Source organism: Magallana gigas, chromosome 1, assembly GCF_963853765.1.
Source record: "Magallana gigas chromosome 1, xbMagGiga1.1, whole genome shotgun sequence".
Classification (NCBI taxonomy): domain Eukaryota; kingdom Metazoa; phylum Mollusca; class Bivalvia; order Ostreida; family Ostreidae; genus Magallana; species Magallana gigas.
Genome location: NC_088853.1, coordinates 8,108,316 through 8,132,186, shown reverse-complemented (window position 1 = coordinate 8,132,186; position 23,871 = coordinate 8,108,316). Strand labels below are relative to the sequence as shown.

Here is a 23,871-nt window from a genome sequence, read left to right as displayed (position 1 = left end):
TCTCCGCTTTGAATACAGATCGGACTTTAATTTTTGCAATTTATATTCGCCCTCCCATAAGGATGCTTTGTGCCAAATTTGGTTGAAATTGGATAAGCAGTTTTGGAGAAGAAGTTCAAAATGTAAAAAGTTTACAGACGGACAGACGGACGGACGGACAGACGGACGGACGGACAGACGGACGACGGACAAAATGTGATCAGAATAGCTCACTTGAGCTTTCAGCTCAGGTGAGCTAATAAAAGTTATACTTATTATAACCATGTGTATATCTACACGGAGTTGTCAACGGTGTACGTATGAATCAATATCTTACATCGTTACACGAGGCCCTTTTTATATAACATATGTATGTTTTGGACCATAATTTAACGTGTTATGTTGACCTGCGACTGTTACCATAGTTCCAGACAGTCCTCGACAGGCTACTATAATCAAATTTGTTTTCTATTGATTCGTCGTCTGTATCTGATGTTTCAATTTCAACACCCAGATTGACGTCAGCCCCTGTTTCAATTAACATTTCAACTATACAGAGATCTCCTTCTTCGCAAGCAGCTGTAAGTGGTGTGTAACCTCCAGCTTCTACATTGACATTAGCCTTAGCTTTAATCAATTCCTTCACAATATCTATGCGATTTTTCAAACATGCAGCTGTAAGTGGTGTGTAACCTCCAGCTTCTACATTGACATTAGCCTTAGCTTTAATCAATTCCTTCACAATATCTATGCGATTTTTCAAACATGCAATAGTTAGAGGTGTATTTTCCTCATCCTGTAGATTGACATCAGCACCAGATTCTATTAAATCTTTTACAATATCCAATTCTCCCCAATAACACGCAGTTGTTAAAGGTGTATTAGATACATCCCTGAGGTTGACATTAGAACCAGCCCTTATCAATTCTTTAACTATATCCAGATGTCCCCAAATGCATGCAGTTGTAAGAGGAGTATTGTATTTATCTATTTTGTCGACAGAAGATCCTGCGTTAACCAACTCTTTAACCACACTCAAATGTCCCCAAAGACATGCAGTTGTAAGGGGAGTACTAAATCTATCCATTAAATCGACCGAAGCTCCTGCATCAATCAGTTCCTTTATCAAACTCAAATGTCCTTTCTGACATGCAGCTGTCAGTGGCGTTTTATCTACATTGGTAGGATTGAGCTCTGTCCCAGCTTTAATCATTTTTCTAACATCATTGATTCGACCCATTTGGCACGCAACTGTGATTTGTGCAAACACATCCTTTATCAAATTAATACTGGCCCCAGCGTTAACAAGATATTCTGCTATTCGCATAAATTTTCTTTCGTACGCTATTTCTAGTGGTGTTTTATTGCCGTCACCTAAATTAACGCAAGCCCCCCTTTGTATTAGGTATTTTACAACATCAAAATGTCCTTCCGTGCATGCGACTGTTATTGGTCTCTTACCCCAAGCTTTGAGATTAACATCAGCCCCTGCATCAATCAATGCTGCAACAATTCGCAAATTGCCCTCTTCACATGTCAAAGTTAGTGGTGTATGGTCCTTATCTTTCAGATTGACTTCAGCCCCTGCTTTGATAACACACTCTATAATTTCGACGCATCTATATCGAGGTCTATGTATCGGCATAGATATTGCAGTAGTGAGAGGTGTTTTGTGTTCATCCTTTTGATTGACATTAGCCCCTGCTTTTATTAATTCCTCAACCACATTTAAATGACATTCTCTACAAGCTGCTGTTAGTGGTGTTACACCTCCAGCTGCCAGATTGACATCAGCCCCTGATTCTAAAAGCAATTTAACCGCATCAATGTTTCTCTGCCTGCATACAATTATCAGTGGTGTTTCATCACCTGCTTTCATATCAACGTCAGATCCTGCTTTTATCAACGCTTCCAATATACTTTTCTGCAGTTTTATATCAACTATCCTAAACACTTTAGGACTATTGTATAACTCACAAACAGTTGTTAGTGGTGTTTTCTTGCTACTTTCCAAATTGACAACAGCCCCTGCCTGTATTAACTCTTTTACTGCATCAATGTGCATTTTTTCACATGCTACTATAAGTGGATAATTACATCCAGCTCCCGCATTGACATCAACACCTGCTTTAATCAACTCTTTGATAACAGTTACATGCCCTCTCTGACAAGAAATAATAAGTGGTGTTTCATTTCCATCTATTAGATTTATGTCAACTCCAACTTCTACCAATTCTTTGACTAAATTAAATTGGCCAATTTGGCAGGCAGTTTTCATTAAAAACGACATTACATTTTTAGGGTTTGCATTAACCCCTGATTTTTTTATTAAGCTTTTATCTTCTCCTAACTCTTCAATTAAACATTTAGATCTATGAGTTTTGTTGTCATCATCCTGACAGGTGATGCAGTCCCCATCTGCTTTAAACAAGTCAGCTATCGTTAACTGTTTAAGTAGACAAGCAGTCAAAAGCTGTGACTTGTACTGCAATCCTAAAATAAAGTCAGTTTCCATTTTATCAAGCCACTCTTTTACATTTATATTTGTTTCTTTACACACATCTGTCATATGTGTTTCATCTTGAGATGCCAGCTTGAAGTCAGCTTCTGTTTTTATGAACTCGTCAACAACGTCAGTATACCCATTCCGACATGCAACTAGTAATGGCGTTTCGTCTCCAGCCTTCTGATTGAAATCAGCTCCCGCTTGTAATAAAACTTTAACTACATGCCTTTTGTATTCAAGATATTCCCTAAGGTAAGTTAAATTTTCATAAGAATGAAGAACAGCTGTAAGTGGTGTTTGTTCTCCAGCTTCCAGATTGACATCAGCCCCCGCTTTTATCAACGATTTAATTTTATATATCTCAGGGTTTTTATGGATTGATGGATCAAACCATGGTGGGGAACAAACAACTGTAAGTGGAATTTCCCCATTAGCTTCAAGATTGACATCAGCCCCCCTTTTTATCAACTCTTCAAAAACACTGATGTCATATTGCTTACATGCAATTATTAGTGGTGTTCCTTTTTCTGTTTTTAAATTAAGCAACGCACCTCTTTTTATCCAATCTTGAACACACTTTAAATCACCGTCATCGCACGCGACCATAAGTGGAGACATTTTCGCATTTATTGGGTTGACATCTGCCCCCGCTTTAATAAGCATTTTGATTATCTTCAAGTTTCCATTCTGACAGGCAACATCAAACGGCGTTCTATGTCCATCGTCTTTATGTATATCAGCCCCTGCCTCAATCAGAAGTCTAACTTTATGATGGTGTCCTTTTTTGCATGCTATAATCAGTGGTGTTTTATATTTTGTAGATGTTTTTTTCTGATTTGGATTAATATCAATACCTGCGTTGTTTTGCATTTCAAAATTTTTTGATTTATCATCACAAGAAGTCCTCGAAGAGTATTGAACCCCGTTCGCTGAGTTTGCATTAGCGCCAGCTTTGATCAAATCATCAGCAATTCTCAAATTTTTAGCATCATATGAAACTTGTAATGGTGTTTCGTTTTTGGCTTTAAAATTTAAATTAGCCCCCGCTTTTATCAGCAATTTGACAGCATTCAAATTATTGTTTTTACACGCATCTATCAAAGGCGTGCTAAATGCATTTCCTTTATTGACATCAGCACCTGCTTTAATTAATTCTTTAGCAATATCCCAATTTCTGTTACCCAAACAAGAATTTAATAAATGTGATTGTTCAAATTGATCATCAATGTTTGGGTTAACATTCGCCCCGGCTCTTATCAATTCCTTTGCAATATCAAAGTATTGATGTTTGCATGCAATGGCCAATGGATTTGTTTGGGTGAACGAAAATTCTTCTTTATCCTTTCCATTTATGTTTAAAACGGCTTTGTTGACGTATTTTAGTAATATTTTAACGGTATTTACATCACCACTGTAACAGCCGAGACAAAGAAGGCGCCATTGTTCGGTCATTTGTTCGCTGAGTATGTCGATATCTGAGCTGATAACTGGTTTACTATTTTTGTCACCTGTTTTCGTGTGATCATTGTTCACGATATCCATATCAGTGTCGGCATTTTTAAAACAAAGTGTACTCTTTTCCTTAACCTTGTGTTTAGTTGTTTCAAATGTTGTGTCACTATCTAAAGAACGGACTTCATTCTCACTGTCACCATCTTCAGTCCTCTCTACCTCAGTGTAAGTGTCATCCTTGTTCATCCTTTGACTACTCCGTTGTTCTATATTGCAGAATGTTTGAAAAAGATCATTGATGTTTCCTTTCTGTATAATCATTTGATCTATAATGTGCTGGAGAATACCGTGTTGACCGCTAAAAACAAGCCATCTAATGGCTCTCATGCATTCGCTATGCTGATCATTGGGGTTTTTTCCGCCGAAAAAAAGTCTTAAAGTAGCGTAATGCATGGGAAACAGATCTACAAGATCCAAGATTCTGTCAAAATATTTATCAGCAGAATCAAAAAGAAATGCAGTAAACAAGTCCTCATACTTTTTTTTTATTATCATTTTTTGAAAGGCCTGCATTACAGATGGATGTTTCACAGCTTTAAAAACTCCAACAAATTTCCCGTCTTTAAGATCAGCGAACAAACGTTCAGCAAACGTTGGAAGGGTGGACTCTTGCAATGTTATACACAAATGTTCGATATGTTCTATCATTTCGTCACTTTCACTCTCATTAATTTCACCGTCGTTGCTGTTTATATTTACATAGTTAGCAATGTATTCAATACTCATGTGTTTCAAAATCAGTTCTGGAAATTGACTACCAAAATGGCATGCAACGATTTCATACAACGAGTCGTGTATAAAACTGAACTGGTCGTCACATGTTTGAGTGTAGGTCCCTTTCATTTCTTGTAGTGCTCCAGTTATTTCAAAACTTTCTGTAAGACTACTAACTTTGCATTTTCTTAAAACATACTTTATGTCAATAGGTTTGTTTTCAATTTGTTTTCTCTCTAAATCTGTCTCTGACAATTTGTTCTGATTTAGCATCAATAAAACTAAGGAAACATAATGCATTTTGTTTTGTGTTTGCAACTTGTCAAGTCCAATTTTAATGTACTTGATAGGTGTTATGAAAAACCTATAATCGTGAACATTAAATTTCTGTTTTGAAAATATTTTGCATAAAAATGGAAACATAGTTGATGTTTCAGACATTTTTTTGGAAGGTATCAAATGCGTATTCACACCGTAATTTGCTAGTAAAGAATGTTTATCTTCGTCATTTAACTTGTTATGCTCGCTTTGTAGCTTAATAACATTCGTTGCTTTGGTAACGAAAGACTTTGAAAAGGTTTCATGTCTAAAAACAACTTCTCGACATGTCATAATAATTTTGGTTTTTGGCATAACAGGTGTGATTATTCTACTTTCATACTTCTCTAGCAATTTAAACTGTACCATGTCAAACTCAAACACACCAACCACGTCATCAATGACAAACACTTGTGGACTTTCTGGATCACAGTAATCTTCTACTTTGCTTACTTCTTTAATTGGTAAGATGCCATACCCTTCCTCATTTTGTAGCTTCAGTGCAATGTGGTGGGCCGTGGCTGATTTTCCTGAACCTGGTGTACCAACAAACGTTACAAATGGCTGATTCTTTACTTGGTCAAACATCGCTGGAAAGCTGTGTGTTTCAAAGTAAACGTCGTCTTTTTTTTTCCATTCCGAGACAACTTTTTTATATATTTCTAAAAAAAAAGTGAGCCTGTAATCTACATTTAACCTTTTTCTTTTATTTTTAGACTTGATAAAATTTTCCATATTCTACTGTATTTAAAACATTATTTATTAATTGAAAATAATGAAAAGAATCAAAATATTGGGCCATTTTAATCGAAATGTTTTAATAACACAGTTTTTAAATTTTTGTTGTTTTAAAAATGTAAATACAAAAATACGACTTTTAAAAACCAATTAACGGTACTATTCCTTTTTCTATAGAACTATTAAAATTAAGGGGGTGTTGTGAATATGTTCTATGCAATTTTTTTTTTGGGGGGGGAGGGGGTTCAATAATTTTTGTTCACTAGATTATAAGTTTATACATGAGATAATTGTCAAGAACTTCTAGACAGAGATTAGACAAGGACCCGGCCATCATTGTCTTATCCCAATTAAAAGCATGCAAGTGTTATCAAGTCAAATTTGACAGAAAACTTATCTTTTTTAATTTCTACTGCCTCTTTCCACAATGAGGCAATTCTCACATTTCACTGTTGTCGAATTCTTGAGTCGTAGTTCGGATATTTATTTCTTTATCACCAATAAAACTAAACCCCCAAGATGTCTTGTGTAATAAATAAAGCAACAGCGAAGTGCATGCGTAGATTTCAGTTAATTTGTAAAACATCACATATGTTCTATTAGAATGAAAAAGAAACAAGAGGCCCATGGGTATCATCGCTCTCCTGAGCAACAATAGGCATTATAAAATCGGCTTAATGGAGTCATAACAAAAAATATGTGGACAATGCGGTATATTACGTGTAGATCCTGTATAAACCCCCCCCCCCCCCCCCCCGGATATGCTTGCGTTAATGATACAGTCCCTTTTCAAACATGATGATTTTATAGTCATATCACATGTTGAGCAGTGCAGTTCTCAAAAAGATCCGAAACAATAGTTTATAAACGGGATATAAACCTATATTACACTCTGAACCCATTGTGAGGCCCAAGAATCGTCCCGGGGCCAAAGTCTAAACAATTTTAAAGAATCAGCAATAGGTAAAAACGCTTGCATATAAGTAAAACCATAGATGATAACATTTCAGTTTTTGTGAATAATTAAAATGGTTTCCTTTGTACAACTAGATCCCCAATGTGGCCCCACCCTACTCCACAAAATTTGGATTTTAACGAATTTGAATCCACACTATCTGAATTTGTTTTCACTTAAGTCACAGCTTTTCTAGAAAAATGGTTTTTAAGAAGATTTTAAGATTTGTCTCTTACATCTTACTTTTCTCTACATCTTACCCCCGGGGATCATAATTTGAACCAGCTTGAAACTACACAACCTGACGATGCTTCCACACTAGTTTCAGCTTACCTGGCCGATTGGTTTCTGAGAAAAAGATTTTTAAAGATTGACTCTATATATTCCTATGTAAACATTCGTCCCCTCATTGTGCCCCCCTTTACCCCCGGGAGTCATGATTTTTACAACTTTGAATCTACACTACATGATGATGCTTCCACATAAGTTTCAGCTTTTTATTTACCTACCGCATATACACAGAACTTTGGATTTTAACTGCCTTACCTAAGATTTAAAGAATATATAATTTTTTGATTTCATTAATACTTAGTACACCCACCATGCTATAATAATGCTCTCTCTCCCTCTCTCTCTCTCTCTCTCTCTCTCTCTCTCTCTCTCATATTTGTTACTTGAGTTTCGGTTCTTCTCAATCGCTAAGAAGCTTATTTATTTTTCAAATGAAGCGACCTTGATTTCTTTTGTGTTTCGTTTAAAGTTTATCAAGATATAGATGCAGGTCTGAGGAGGCTCCTGGTCTAAGAAATGGAAGGACGATCATAATAAGTACAATTTACAGGGCACAAAAAAAGTGTGCTAGTTTTGGACTGATCAACCTTATTTACACACAAATTATGTGGAAAAAAATAGTAACATTGATGGTTGAAAATCAATAACATTTATTATTTTTAAAAACTCTGCATAGCAAAACACTGATATGTTTTTTGTTTAAAACATATATGTGGAAAATAATGTAACATTAATGGTTGAAAATCAATAACATTTCTCTTTTTTAAAAACTGTGCATAGCAAAACACTGATATGTTTTTTGTTTAAAACATATTTTCTTGTTGCTATGAAATTATCCCAATATTATTTCACAACATGGCATGAAGCCAGTATTATTATTTTTCAAATTCAATCATTTCAGGCAAACATGTAAGTCCCTAAAAGCAATAATGTCATTTTGCAAATTTTAGAACAATAATCGATATATGCATACAATTTACTTCATTTCTGATTGTTGCAGAAACTTTGCTCTAAAATAAAAATGTGGTGTAATATCAAGTTACATTGATATTTACAAACCTTTCACATTCCATGGAACTGCTGTTTTTACCTTTTCTTTCATTTCCTCTACAAAGAAAAAATTAACTGAATTTATATAATTTCATGTTATTTTTTTTTCAAAATATATATATACAAAATACAACAACAACAATTACTTTCAAAGGGAATTAAACTGAATGTAGTTGTTTCTATAAATGATACCGAATTGTATTTAGAAACAGGTTCTTTTCCAAACATTTACCGGTACTCGTTATATTGCAAATAACATCTCAATAGCTTTTTCATAGAAAACTTGAAATATTGATAATATAATAAACGACAAAGTTAGCTTTTCTTCTTACCAATCATAATTTTAAAACCTATCTTTCATAAAAAAAAAAAGTAACACCTGTTTTTACCATATATTTTACTGATTAATATATAATCCCTATTAATTGCCTTTCGGGAATAATTATAGAGATATCTTCCTAAGAGCATAGTTGTAAAATGAGAATTCAACTTAGATAAAAATAAACAAGTGTGTTTTACCTAGCGCTCCTTCCCATCTATAAGTGAAATTTTAGATGTATTTACCCTGTTTACATAGTTATTCACCCACTTCTTCCAAATGTCTCAATTTACGGTACATTTAGGATATGTACATTACATTAAAATTTTACATTAAAATAGCATCTGCTATAATAAATATATACTTTTGAAATGAAAAAAACACAACATAATGAGTTGTACCTTGTGTTGTATTTATGCATCAAATATGTAGAACAAGAGTATAGCGTCCTTGTATGCTACACACACGGATTTAACCAGATTTAGACCATGAATAAAACAGGTTCATCATTCAAGACCTTTATTAAAACCGGAAAAAACGTCACACATAATACAGGGGCAATAACCCAACATAACACAGTAGGGGATAGCATAGAGTTGTCTCTCTTAGAATACGTAATGTAAATTACAAACACTACATCCCTTCCTTTCTTGCAATACAACTATGTACCAATTGAAATAACTTCTAAAAAGTAATCAATTAAACACATATGCAGTGCCATACTAATTTGTACATTGGCACAAATCATTAACTTGTGTTGACAAAGACATAATAAAAAAATTCCAAATTTAACATGAAGATTTCCTATTACATTTTACCAATACCAGAATGCCAATTCAGTTATTTCCCAGGAAGTTATTAATACATAGAAAATCCCTCAAATCTGGATGGCAGTTTCTTATTTCTTACAGGTCTACTTTGAACACCAACAGTTTCACTACTTGTATCATTGGACATACTGACAGACTCGGTACTACACTGACTTTCTGAGTTACAACTTACATTGGTACTTGGATATGTCTCACAGTTATCATCAACTCTCTCATCATGTTCAATCAATTTTGGTTCATTTGACAAACAATTACGTTCTCTCTCATTGAATTTCTTTAAATGTGTAACATTTCGTTTGTACTGTACACCTTCATCTGATTCAATAACTACACTATTGCCTTTCATGTCAACAACTTTAAACGGTGATACGTTAAATGGTGTGGATAATTTGTGTTCGCGATCTTGTTTAACAAGAACTTTAGCACCCGTATGAATATCGGATTCAACCGCTCTTCGACGTTTATCGGAATACATTTTGCCCTTTTCCTTTTGTTCCGCATCGCGATCGCGTACTTCAAGATCATCAATATTGTCGTCAAAAAGTTCGGGTAACTTTGTGCGAAGTTTGCGACCAAACAGTAACTGGGATGGACTAACACCAGTCGTCGTGTGCGGCGTATTGCGATACATCACAAGAAATTTATCAATTTCCGCTTTCCAATCTCGGCCTTCAGCGTGATCAATTCTAACACGTTTCAGTATTGATCTATTTTGGCGCTCAACTTCACCATTCGTCTGCGGCCATAGAGGAGTCGTTCTGTGGTGGACAATACTGTTGTCCAACATGAAATCTTTAAAATGCTGACTCACAAACTGAGGACCATTATCTGTATGGATTGATAACGGCAACCCTGAGTTAGAAAGAACTTTGAAATCAATGCTGTAATATTCTCAGAAGAAATATTTTTCGTGATTGCGACTTCAAAATACCTACTATAGTAATCAACTAGTACTAATATGTACTCCTTACTCGGTAATGGACCTAAGAGATCTGCGGCAAGATTGCCAAGGCGCAGAAGGCAACTCGGTGCGCTTCATTGGTTCGGGTTTACTAGGTTGACTTACTAACTGACACCCGTAACAACTTCTATAAAGCGTTTCAACACATTTGTCAATCCCTGGCCACCAAACTTTACTTCTTAATCGCGATTTCATTGCAACTATGCCGGGATGTCCTTCATGCGCAAGTTGAAGAACCTGATCGCGCAATTGTGCTGGAATTACAATTGCAATTAGAGTTCATTTCATGCAAAAGTTCATCAATGGTTGGAATAGGATGACGAACTCTCTTGACGGCGGTATTGGCCTGGCGCATATCTACGCACAATCTGATGTCATCACCTGAATGTTTCGGAACGCACACAACGGGCGACACCCAAGAACACGGCTCTTCAACGCGTTCAATGATGTCCGGGTCGAGCAGATCATCTACCTTGTTAGCGAGTTTGTCACGCAAACTATACGGTATCCGCCTCATTGGTTGAATCACTGGCTCAACATCTGGATCAATCGGAATTTCTAGTTGAAACGATTTCAACTTCCCTACCCCCTTGAAGCACTGAGGGTACTTATCAAACACTGAACGGTTATCTGCTTTGACGGCATTACTAACGCTGCGCACGATCTGTAGAACACCCAACTGTAGAGCTGTATCACGACCAAGTAGGGCCTGTCCCTTCCCGTCGATGACCACGAATTCCACATTCGGTATAACGGTTTGATTGTATTTCACGGTTGCTGTAAATATGCCAGCTACCTTTAGGGGCTCTTGACTTCCATAAGCGAAGAGTTGCTTGTCAGCTTTGGATGAAACACATTCGATGCGCTTGTCCTTCAGACTGTTCCATAACGGCATCCCCATAATGTTACAACTTGCTCCTGAGTGGATAATCATACTGAGGTCAACACCCCCAATATTCACAACGAGGCCATCATCTAACACAGAATTACGGACACTAAATGCGTAAGCTTTGTCCTCATCGCCTTGATCTGGCTGCTCTGTGATGTTATGAACTCTCCCGTGTTTCCCCTTAGCACTCCAGTTTTTGGTTTTACACTGTCGTTCAAAATGTCCAACTTCATTACACTTACGACACTTTTTCCCCTTAGCAGGACATCTAGGTTCATTCCGTAAGTGCCCTTCATAACCGCAACTGTAACATTTACTGTTAGTCTTTTTCACAAAATGTCTCTCATTCTGAACACTGACCTTGTTGACAACATTGCTACTGGCTCCTTGTGGTTGATTTTCAATTGATGTGGCTTGTCTCTCAGAGTCTTCCATAGCTCTGGCGATTTCACGGACTTGGTCGAGAGTGAGTTCTCTACCCTTCTCAAGTAGTTTACGGCGCAAGTTATGATGTACGCACTTGTCGATAATCTGCTCACGTATCCTCTCGTCTATTGCGTCACGGTTCCCAAATTCACACGTTTCTGCACGCTGACATAATCGGGTTATGTACTGTTCAATAGTCTCCTGTGTGGACTGTGCCTTGCTTCGAAAAACAGATCTCTCATAGGGAACATTTGCTTGGGGCTTCAAATATTTGTCCAAAGCGTTCAGCGCTTTTGCGTAAACGTTATCACCGGTACCTTCCGGTAACATAAAGAAAATGTCTTGCACGTCCATACCTGCTGTATGTAGAAGCAAAGCCTTTGCCTGAGCTGCACCCTCTATCCCTTTTCCTGTTGCATATAATTCAAACGCCCGACGCCATCTTTGCCATTTGGATGCAATGCCAGTTACATCAGAAACATCAAAATGTGGAAGTCCATGCAAATTATGCATCAAAACACCTGCCATCGTGATCCTTAAGCGTTAATTATCCTCATTGCCAATTTTATGTAGCGTCCTTGTATGCTACACACATGGATTTAACCAGATTTAGACCATGAATAAAACAGGTTCGTCATTCAAGACCTTTATTAAAACCGGAAACAACGTCACACATAATACAGGGGCAATAACCCAACATAACACAGTAGGAATTAGCATTGAGTTGTCCTTCTTAGAATACGTAATGTAAATTACAAACACTACAAAGAGGCCCATGGGGCCATTACGCTCACCTGAGCAACAATGGGCGTTCAAAAGATATTGTGCCATATGGCCCTCGGTAGAATAACAAAAAAATAAATATTGTAAAGTATTCGAATTTTACACTTATTTTTGCATACACGTAATCTTTGACATTGTACCTTCAAGAATTACTGTTTTTACACAGAATAAGAAAATCCTACGCAAGATATAGAACTAAATATTTGGTAGGGGTACACTTTTATATAACTTCTAATTCCCTGTACTTTCGTTCTGCCCCCCTCCCCCACTTAATAAAGCGATCAAAATATATGAGAGCATATAGGTACATTTTTTTCCTCAACCACTTACTAGTTATTGTATTTTTTTAAATATAATAGCTATTGTATTTTATCAAAAAAATCCTACATGTATATATGTGAAGAAGAAAATTGCACCTCAATGCGCTCAATTTCTCAAATTAAAAATATTCAACAATTTAATTTGTCTTCTCCATTATAATTAAATGACTGTTGTTTAGAATTATGGAATACGAGTCTTGGTAAAATGGGTAAGCAAACCCGGGCCGGGGCAAAATAAAAGCCGGGGCATATCGGCAATCGTCAATTCCAATTACGCATAATTTTGCAGCAATATTTACAGCGAATACAAATATACTGGTCAGTAAATATCTTGAAATGTTAATGAGATTGGCAGATTAATAACTGTCAATCTTTTGTTTTGGCCTGGCCTGGTCATGCCTACCCATTTTACCAAGACTCAAGGATGCTATAAATTGCTTCAAACACGCCTTTTCTTTCTTATCATTTTCATAATAACTCAGATTTGAAACAGAATTAGCCCATAATTTTTGCAATTTATATTTTCCTTCCCATAAGGATTATTCATGCTAAATCACGTTGAATTTGCCTCAGTAGTTCTTGAGAAGAAGATTTTTTAAAATGCACCCCCCCCCTTTTTTTTTTTTACAGTTTTGAGGTTTTCTTCGCTTTCAATGAAAACTTTTCTTTCATTTCTGCAATTTATATTCATCTTTCAATAAGAATGCTTTGAGCCAAGTTTAAATGAATTTGGTTATGTGGTTTTAGAGAAGAAGTTCAAAATGTGAAAAGTTTACAGATGGACAGACAGACGGACAGACAGACGGTCGGACAGACAGATGGACGGACAGACGGACGATGGACAAAATGTGATCAGAATAGCTCACTTGAGCTTTCAGCTATGGTGAGCTAAAAACGTAAAATTTGAGCAGTGGATTTAAATCATAAAGTGTCCCCAGCTAACTGGGGGTATTTGATTCAATTAAAGGCAGGCATCACACTGATAGGTTTTTTTATCATGGTTAAAAAGGGAATAGACGGCATGTATATTTGTCCCTGAAAATGCTACAGTACTAACAATTCATTCAATTTATCAAAATAGGTCAAATTTTAGTGTCTGTAATTAGTGTTTTTAAATATGTTTGAAAATTGACTCTAGGAAATTGCCACAAGTTGAATAATATTAGGTGAAAGATTTCAAACTACTGCTTTTTATGAAAATCAATACATACGAGGAGGGTTACTACACATGCAAATGTATTTCTAAGTGATGTGGTGCTTTTATGATAATAATATCATGTAGTCCAAGAACCATGCAGTATTGAATAAGGTTTCGTATTAAATGAGTTTGAACAACAATTGACCTCTAAATGATTATAAGTTGAGATGTTTTGCTGAAGAAGAACTATAATGATATGAATCTATGTTAATTAAATGAAATAAAGTGGAAATGGTGGGTTCATTAAATGGCCATATCTTTCTTAAAACTCAATGGAATTGACAATATGGGGTATACCTTTTTTCAGAACTGCATAGGCTTTCTTTTTTTCTAAAAAAAAATTCTAAGACAAAATGCCTTTTAATAGAATGTTAGAGTAAGCAGGCAAGTTAAGGTGAAATAACACATCATTACAAAATAGCTGACCTCTGATCAAAACGATATTTCATTTTATTAAGAGGACATAATTGACGGCAATATGTATCTTACTCAATAGCCTAGTGGATAAAGTGTGAAGCTTGTGACCTGTACATCCCGAGTTCGAATCCCACTGGGGCTTTTTTTTGTCACCTACTGAATTGAATTTTTTAGATATTAATTTGTTTTAACCCCAACTGCAAACTTTTTTGACATATGTACACTTTTTTTATCATTATATCTTTCATTCTTTGATTCAAATAATTTATTGTCAATTTGAGTGATTTTTTTTCAGGTGTGTTATTCCACATTAACCCTATAAAATAATTACAACAGTTTTTGAACCTTTGGACTATATTTTATGATAACATATTTTCTAGACAAACTGTGTTTTAGAAGATATTTTTTTTTTAAAAAGTCCCTATATATTCCTATGTAAACATTTTACACCCCCTCCTTCCAAATTGTGGCTCCATCCTACCCTGGGGGATCATGATTTGAACAAACTTGAATCTTCCCTATCTGAGGATGCTTCCACACAAGTTGCAGCTTTTCTGCCCAATCAGTTTTCTGAGAAGAACATCTTAAAACATTTTTTTCTATATATTTCTATGTAAAATTCGACTCCCCATTGTGACCCAACCCTACCCCTACAGATCATGATTTGAACAAACTTGAATCTACACTACCTGAGGATGCTTCCACACAAGTTTCAGCTTTTCTGGCTGATCAGTTTCAGAGAAAGATATTTTAAATGATTTACTCTATATATTCCTAATATGTAAAAATTTTACCCCCCAATTGTGGCCCCACTCTAACCCTGGGGATCAATTGAACAAACTTGAATCTACACTTAGTCTACCTGAGGATCCTTTAACACAAGTTACAACTTTTCTGGGTGATGAATTTCATAGAAGAAGATTTTTAAAGATTTACTCTATATATTCCTTTGTAAAATTGGTCCCCACCCCCACCCCCACCCCCACCCCCACCCCCATCAGTGTGGCCCCCATCCTACCCCTGGGGATCATGATTTGTAAAAACTTGAATCTACACTACCTTAAGATGCTTCTACACAATTTTCAGCTTTACTTGCCAAATAAGTTTTGAGAAGAAGATTTTTGAAAAATACCAATACATTTTAATGATTTTTTATTATCTCCCCTTGAAAGAGGGCTTTATCCTTTATTTAACAAACTTGAATCCCCCCTGCCTATGGATGCTTTGTACCAAGTTTGGTTGAAATCGGTGCAGTGGTTCTGGAGAAAAAGTTGAAAATGTAAAAAATTTACAGACAGACAGATGGATGAACAGACAGACGCCAGACAAAAAGTGATCTATAAAGCTCACTTGAGCTTTCAGTTCAGGTGAGCTAAAACAGGGCCCATTCATAAAATGCTCATCAAATAGTTTATGACAAATCACTAAATTTTTTTTTGGGGGGGGGGGGGGGTGGAATGTCCATTTAAGCTTGTCGGGTTTCTGTATACGGCTAAAAAATCTAATGTGTACTGGGATTTTTTTTGCCTTACAAACGACATAACAGTACCCCGGGTGATAACGTTAAAAAGTGTCTTGGGTACTTCCGAATAGGGAAAAGATTAAAACATATGATATGTCAAAAAGAAATATTTTTAAAATATTGGTTTAATAGGTTTAAATTGTACTCTAATGGCAGGTATGTATAATTTCATTATATTGTTAAAAAGTGAAGGGAAACAATTAGTGATAAATACTTATTTGAGCTTTAATTCTGTCCTATAGTGGGGGTTTGATCATAAAGACCTGCTGAATCTCCTAGCAGGAGGCAGCCAGCGCAATAACCACTTGGTCATCTGGTAAACAAATTAAAAATAAATAATTTCAAATACGAACGGAACCTAGTGCGATGGTCGCACACACGATTTTTGAGATAGATGAGAAATACAGTAAAACTGTTATTCTGAGAGGATTCTAGGCGATACCTGTTTCTAAGAGAAAAACACACTTTACATAAAAACTTTATAGGAAACATCTTTTTCAAATGTCCTAAATTAAGCATTGTGTAAGGAATTTCTTATTTACCTTCTAATGATTTTATGACCGATGTGTATTCATCAATTTCAACAGTCCGCCCTTTTAGATCTGCCAGTTGTTGTAAAAAGTCGGAGCTGCACCCGTTTGCTGTCGTAAAACTCTGAATCCTCTTGACGACATCCTCTAAATCACTCCAAATACCTTCAAACTCCATATCATCAAGCTCTCCAGAGTTAACATGTGCCACATTTTTGTTTCTAAACTGTCTGATACGTTCGATGTCATCTCCAAGCTGTGTGTCGGTCACTTGTGGTTCCTTACCCCATCCATTTGTGGGTGTCAGTGCCCTCGGGCAGAGATTTCTTATAAGTGTATAAAGCAAAGTAACATCAAACTGACTATAATCTGGAATATGAGGCGATGTAAATCCACATTTCTTTAGTTGCTCTGAATTAAGTTTATGTCGTCCGCTCATTAAATCATTGCACTGTTTAACTTTTTTGCAAAGATCGCTTGGTTTGACATAAATATCCAATATGTCTATAAGCGGCTGTTTGATAACATCCACACATGCTAAAACGAGGTGGGCAAAATTTAGTTGCTTTGGTGAGAGATTAGTAGAAGTCATTCTAGTTTTAATTATCATTCAGCGGTCAAATCTGTAGTCCATATTTCTATTTTCTTGGTTTTATGACCTCTCTTCTCTGTATTCTGAAACAAACAGAATGTGTACAATATACCCCATATGTGTATTAGCTGCAAAACAGTAGGATTTCAAGAATGACAAGTATTTTGTAAAAGCTGCAAATATTTACCTTTTCTTATCAATACAACATTGTTAATTGTGTTTTTCACAATGAGATGTTTATCTTGTCTTTCCTTTATTGATTGAAGTGTTGAAATCAAACTCCCGGATATTTAATTATCTGGTTCTAAAAAAAACACAAAAATATCAACGAAAGATTTAAGAGTTACCGATCATGAAGCAGGGCAGATGTATGCATAGGAGCGGCCAGAGAAACAGACAGACACATAGAAAGGCAGACATCGGACCAAACCTGATCAGAAAAGCTCACTTAATCTAAATAATATTTAGCTTAATTGACAACTAAACCCCGTGCAAAGGCCCTACATAAACTAAATATGGTTAAGGGATGGGGATGTTCAAAGTTATCAAAATATATCATCATTTTCTATTTCAGGAGGGGGTGTTAAAGACAGCTCCTTGGGTCATGTACTTTACAACATTTGATTCATCATAGTGACCATAGGCATCAGAACCAATAGGCACAAGGCATCAGGGACTGAGGGTCCATTCCCCCACCCCACACTTTTTCTCGCAACACTCATAATTGTTTCTAAATTAACCTTAAAAAGATTTTAAATATTACTAGTGATACTTAAAATTGGAGTCATTGGAATACAAATTTTAGGAATTTCGTGATATTGAAAAAAAAAATTGGCAGGTAAGAATTTTTATGGAGTTCTAGGTATATTGCCCCCCCCCCCCCCAAAACCGTCTTTGGTTCCGACATATACACGTTTTCCAGAATCAAAATATGAGGGCTTGCGAAGAGAAGTAGATGTAGGCTATGCCTGTCCACTTCTCAAAAGAGAATAATGTAAATAGGAACTTTCTATGTTAATGAGCTTGTATGGAAAATTATTTGATACTGTAATAGCCAAAAAATCCCAATGCAGCTTTAAGAAAAAAAAAAGATCCCTTTCTTCTTATTATAACTCATATAAACATAAAAAGTCTCTACACTTACTTCATAGGTGTCTGAACCGGGGGGCTGGCTAGGGGGGCTTACCCCCCCCCCCCTCCCCCCCTTTTTTTGCAAAGTGAGACCTAATGTGTGAGTACCCATTATTGCCGAGTACCCATTATTGCAGATTGTTTTAAAAACAGCAAAATTTCCGCTATTTCGTAGTTTTCAGCTACAAACCAAAATAAATAAATAATAGAATTTTAAAGACACTATCAGAGTTGGGAATGAAGAAAATCTACTTCAAACGGTACAGAACCCACCTTAAAAAAGGTAAGCCTATGTAAATGTATCTCAGCTGTATCCCTGCGATGACACATGCCACTGAATCTTTGACTTGTAATCCACTTTGATAACAGGGCATTTTTTGTATAGGTCCAAATTCGAAGAATATTTACCTCCGTGTTATGATTTTTGACAAAAATACGCAAGATACAATTCCTACTACACAATATTTAAGAAAGAAAACCAAGCGTCTGCTTGCTTGTAAGACGCCATTTTGTTTGCAACCTGAGGCGGATCAAAGATTTATCCATACGCACCTGCGGTGTAAATCAGAGGCATTGCTCATAACTTTCTGTTACTTTCATACACATTATTTCTTTCACTAGACAAACTAAAACTTTTTTTAAAACGCTTTTATAATATAAACAATGCATTTCTTTCATTTTTAATCATTTGTCCCAACACATGCGAAGCACGTTTCCCCGTTTGTGTGCATGTGGCCGCAGAGACATCAAAAAGAATACTGCTTATAATCTGATTGAATTGCGTTTAAGATATAATTTTCTATGATATGTATTTACATGATATCTTATTTTGAGAGATTCTTTTAAATTTTTGACCTTTTCACCAATTAATTACTGAAAAATAACGAAAAGATATGTGCGGCAATAATGGGTACTCAAACTTCCTGTAAATCGAAAGTCATGGACAAGCTTTTATTTTAGGCAGAAGTAAGTTGATATTGATAAGAATAAAATAAAATTTATTCCTCAAATTAAATAAATGAACAGTGCAGAGATTTGCGTAGAAATTTTTACATGACAGCTTACATGAAGAGATACGTTACCCATTAGGCACATAACATGATGGAGGGTTTTTCTCGCAGCAAAGATAATTGTTCCTAAATTTACCTTGAAAAGATGGAGGAGTCAGAGGTATACTACCCCCCCCCCCCTTTAGGTATAATAGCATAGCCCCCCCCCCCCCAATTTTGGGGGAATTAGGTTTTGCTTGTCAAGATTTTTGAGGATAAGTCCAGCCCCCCCCCCCCCCCCCCCACTTTCGATTTGCTTCCGACGCTACTGTACTTTCATGTATAATACACAAATTGAATACTGAAGTGATTTCCGCAGTCAGGTGAATTAATAACAAATCACTTGTATATAAAATAAGGTGTATTATGTGTATAACGATCACAAATAACAACACAATCAAGAGCAAACCTTCGCATTGCTTCTCTGGTGAAATCCGCAGGAAGAAAGACATTCGGCGCACCTCGGCCGATTCCAGTATCCTACATCAAACGAGCGGACCCTCAAACGAGGTACGAATGCCGAATGGAAGAAAGAGACGGACGCCGAGCCCGATAAAAATAAACCGAAAGTTATCAGAGTATTGAAGTACTGAAGGGAGAGTTGATTTTATCGATTATTATTTATCTGAAATGTGATTTCGCATGACAAGCTGTTTCTTAATTTGCTTCATAATCGTGCTCTTTTATGGAATAATACTCAAAAATAAATATTTAACAAAACAGAAAAATAGTCGTAAACTAGACACGATCTCGTTGCGAGCAACGAATGGGTCTTCCGTCCGATTTTTGAATAGATTAGATTAAACTTATCACTTCAAAGATAAAATCGTAGATCTAAGCGAAAAATAGTATAAAAAAAATTGCGGCAATCGGGGCTTGAACCCGGGTCACCTGGGCCATGGCCACGATTCTATCGACTGAGCTACTTAGACTCTCGCTTCAGAATTTTGACGCTAAATTTCTCGAGAATGCCTGAATTACCTGAAAGCATCTTGTTGCGAGCAACAAGTGGGTCTTTCGTTTGATTTTGAATTGATAGGGTTCAATTAAACTATTGACATTTGGTACGTTTTACTATCATATTAACTTCTTTTCAAACTAATTTTTCAACCTACACTGCGAAATGCAGATTTCCGGAAAACGTCATTTTAAAACTTCAATATCTCCGCAACACGTTGTCCGATTTTAAAGCGGTTTTTAGTTTTGTATTCAGTACAAAAATGTCAACAAAACGCATATGCTTTAAAATTCCTAAAATCGAAATATTACAATCACTTCCGGTGACGACCGGAAGTGACGGACGACCTGCTCATATTAAAATTTGATAAGTTTAAAACATATTTTGATGGAAAAAAATTGTAGATTATTTGATTACAAAAAAATTTAAAACTCAATTTTCCAAAAATGCTGTTTGAGCGGACCGGAAGTGGCGGACGATCGTAGTTTTACCTGATCGGCCCTAGAAATTCACAAATCTATCATTCCTGAAACTTTTAATTTTCTATCTTTAATCGTTTTTGCGAAAAAGGGAGGACAAGATCACTTTTTACAAAAAGAAAAACGAATATAACGGCCGACCTGAAGTGACGTCATCAACAAAAATGTACACGGTAAAAGACCTTGATATTTTGTATTATTCGTAAAATTTTCATAAAAATCCATTGTAGCATATTCGAGATATTTGAGTTTTAAGAAAAATGTTAAGAAAAAAAAGAATAATAATAGTGAAAAATTGAGAAAAAGAAACCTAACAAAAACAATAGGGTCTTCCGTTGGAAACGGAAGACCCTAATTACGATTATAATTAATGATTCACAATGTATACAAAGATTTATGATAGGTAAATAATCAATAAAAACTCGTAAACAGCGAACTTTTTTCATATTAAAAATTCGTTCCTGCTTGAAAACCCCTAATGTCAGGCACGTAGCATCAGGGGGGGGGGGGGGGGGGGGCAGGGGGGGGCCTGCCCCCCCCCCCCCCACTTTTTCTCGCAGCAACAAATTTTTAAAAATTTACATATAAAAAATTGAATTATCATGGAGTTGCCCCCCCCCCCCCCCCACTTTTTTGGGAGTAAGTAAAACATGGATAAGAAAATGAGGAGTGAAATTGAAGTAATATGCTACTCAAGATTTTTGGAAACTTTAAATTTCCCTCTTTTTTTTTTTTTTTTTCTTTTTGCTTGTCAAGATTTTTTGGATGAGTCTGGCCCCCCACTTTCAAAAACGATGCTACGTGCCTGAATGTTACATGTAGGTAATACGTGCATGATCTCAATCTCGCAAAGTTGTCGTTCTTTTTCATTTGCAAAATGTATGATTCGATTGTAGAGAGTTATCGAATATATTTTTAAGCGTTTCCAAAAATTATGGAGATTAAAATAGTTATATTAAAGAGACGCTACTTCTTATTTTGCGCAAATTTATACCATTGAATGACAGTTTTCCCATAACTTATACGAATTTTAAAATAATTCTTGGTAAAATTATGAATTTCTCAATTTACCGTTAAAATATAAGACGGCCCAGACAGTTTATATTGCTAGCTCAGCCTTTTGATCAAAAGCTTGGCGCATCGACTTTTAAACATTTAAGCGTAACTTTCGGCGAGGGGTTGATAAGATTACGAATTTCTACAGATTTGACATGTGGTGTAAACAAAATTTTAAAGATATTGAATTCCGGACAGATCTTAAATACGCAATTGCGTGCTTATTATTACAGTAAAACTATTCAAACTTTCATTACATGTACTCCTTCTATCTTTTTTTTTAATAAAACCTTGTTAAAGATTCTGTCAAATGTTTTAACACTTTTTTCACGCGCAATAGTCTTGTCTATGGTGTCCGGATAGGGCCATTTGCGTTAGCGCGACATCGCGTTTAGATAAACGCGATGTTGCGCTAACACACAATCTAACACATAATCTACCAGTAACTTCCACCCCGTTAAACAAATCTGTAGGCCGAAATGTCGATGAAAAACTGGATTATATTATGAAAAAATTACAACTGTTAGATGGTATTGCGGAATCTATAAATAAAGTGGATAGGCGGGAGTAACTGGCGGGTTACTACAATGGAGAGGAGGGTCGATCTTTTTTAATCAAAAAATACAGAATTTGAGAAAACAATAGATTTCGTTGCCAACAAAGTGGACGAGTTCGAAAAACAATGCAAACGTGCCACAGAGCAGATAAAAAAATGCAACAATGTGATGCCTCAAAGCAAATGAAAAAACAAACCCAAAAGTATCAACAAGATCTCGACAAAGTCCGCGATGATATAGACAATATACATGTAGGAAAACAAGTCAACACGACAAGCGGCAAACCAAATGAACTTATGGACCTTAAAGACCTAAAAGACACAGTACTTGACCTTAAGTGTCGATTTACGAAGAACAATCTTATTTTTACCGGTCTTGTGGGAGAAACTAATTGCGAGGACACAGAAAAGAAACTCCGGGATTTCCTATACTATGAAGTTGAAATAGAGAAAAACATCGAATTCAACAATGTTCACCGCTTTGGTCGGTTTGTTCGTGGGAAGGACCGTCCTATTGTAGCACGCCTGCTGTACCACGCTGATGTGAAACATATCATTAAAAATTCGTATAAACTCCAAAGAACCCCCTACGGGATCCACGAACAGTTCCCCAAGGAAATCGAGGACAAGCGTCGACTGTTATACCCTATCCAGAAGAGGTTCAGGAAAATCGGGACACAAAACGAAGCTGGTTCGCAACAAGCTGTATTTATTGATGGGAAACTGTACCTAACTGAGGACCCGTCGGGCGACCCACAGAATACCTCAGAGGCATCTGCCGCAGCAGCGAGATCCGCGCCTTACTCGAACACCAATCACATCAAGCCGGGAGCTCTACGCATGGGTAACACCGAGGCACCGACAGCCGCAGCAAGATCCGCGCTTTACCTGGACACCGGACGCGCCAAACCGGGAACACAACACATGGGAAAACCCCCGACATCGACCACAGCAGCAAGATTTACGCCTGACCGGGACACTGAACGCACCAAACCGGGAGCAGAACGTAGTGATGTGCGTACCGCCAATCATCCATCGGTATGGGGGGACCATTCAGCGTAGGGATGTGAAGTGAGTGAATTGTCGTTTATATCTTGGAATATCTGTCGGTCGCTTCGTGGTAAAATAAACTTTCCCAGTTCCATTCAATTATAAATGGATACGACATAATTTTCCTTAGTGAATGCTGGCTTGCTCCTGGAGATGTTGTAGACATAGATGGCTATGAAAAGTGTATTTTTCCAAGAAAATCAATTAAAGGTGGGGGTATTGTTATCTATTGTAAACCACACCTATCTCCATATATTAGTATTGTTGAAAATATATACGACAGCATTATATGGTGTAACATTTTAACAAATGCTGAAAACAAAAATATCTTCATTGCTATACATGTGTTATTTACCTCCTGAAAACAGTGTTTTTTATGAACATTTTGATAATGATACCTGTATATTCCAATCAGTAAATATAAAAATTTGGGCTCTGTGTATGTTACAGGAGATTTAAATGCAAGAATGGGTGTCAGAAACGATTACATAACTGATGATTTTTTGAAATATGTTGTATCTGATGGAAATCTACCATTTCATTATGAAGACACCGAAGTTCTTTGTGAAAGAAAAAACCAAAATAAACACATCAATAATTATGGTAGAAAGTTATTAGAATTATGTAAGTCATCAGGTCTACGAATTGTTAATGGTAGACATCCTGGGGATGTACCTGGTGACTATACTTTTTTCTGTTCTAGAGGAAATAGTGTTGTTGATTATCTGTTGACCGAAAGTTC

The 23,871-nt window shown here is 36.3% G+C and overlaps 2 protein-coding genes across 3 annotated transcripts; both read right to left on the bottom strand.

Moving 5' to 3' along the window:
- Positions 1 to 236: 236 nt before the first annotated feature.
- LOC136274690 (serine/threonine-protein phosphatase 6 regulatory ankyrin repeat subunit B-like) lies at positions 237 to 4,358 on the bottom strand. 2 transcript variants are annotated; one of them, XM_066082132.1, is made up of 2 exons: positions 673 to 4,358; positions 237 to 576 (listed from the first exon to the last, which is right to left on the bottom strand). In XM_066082132.1, the coding sequence occupies exons 1-2, from the start codon at positions 4,322 to 4,324 to the stop codon at positions 377 to 379; spliced, it is 3,852 nt and encodes a 1,283-aa protein (XP_065938204.1). In that variant the 5' UTR covers positions 4,325 to 4,358; the 3' UTR covers positions 237 to 376. The 2 variants fall into 2 exon arrangements, with proteins under 2 accessions (XP_065938204.1, XP_065938202.1); XM_066082130.1 differs by having other exon boundaries at positions 237 to 4,358.
- Positions 4,359 to 4,641: 283 nt separating this feature from the next.
- On the bottom strand, positions 4,642 to 19,545 carry LOC105335148 (uncharacterized). Its single transcript, XM_066084953.1, has 6 exons — positions 19,440 to 19,545; positions 17,038 to 17,154; positions 16,271 to 16,933; positions 8,073 to 8,120; positions 5,185 to 5,691; positions 4,642 to 4,682 (listed from the first exon to the last, which is right to left on the bottom strand). Exons 3-6 carry the CDS (start codon positions 16,866 to 16,868, stop codon positions 4,642 to 4,644), a joined length of 1,194 nt encoding a protein of 397 aa, XP_065941025.1. The 5' UTR covers positions 16,869 to 16,933; positions 17,038 to 17,154; positions 19,440 to 19,545.
- Between the last annotated feature and the right edge of the window lie 4,326 nt (positions 19,546 to 23,871).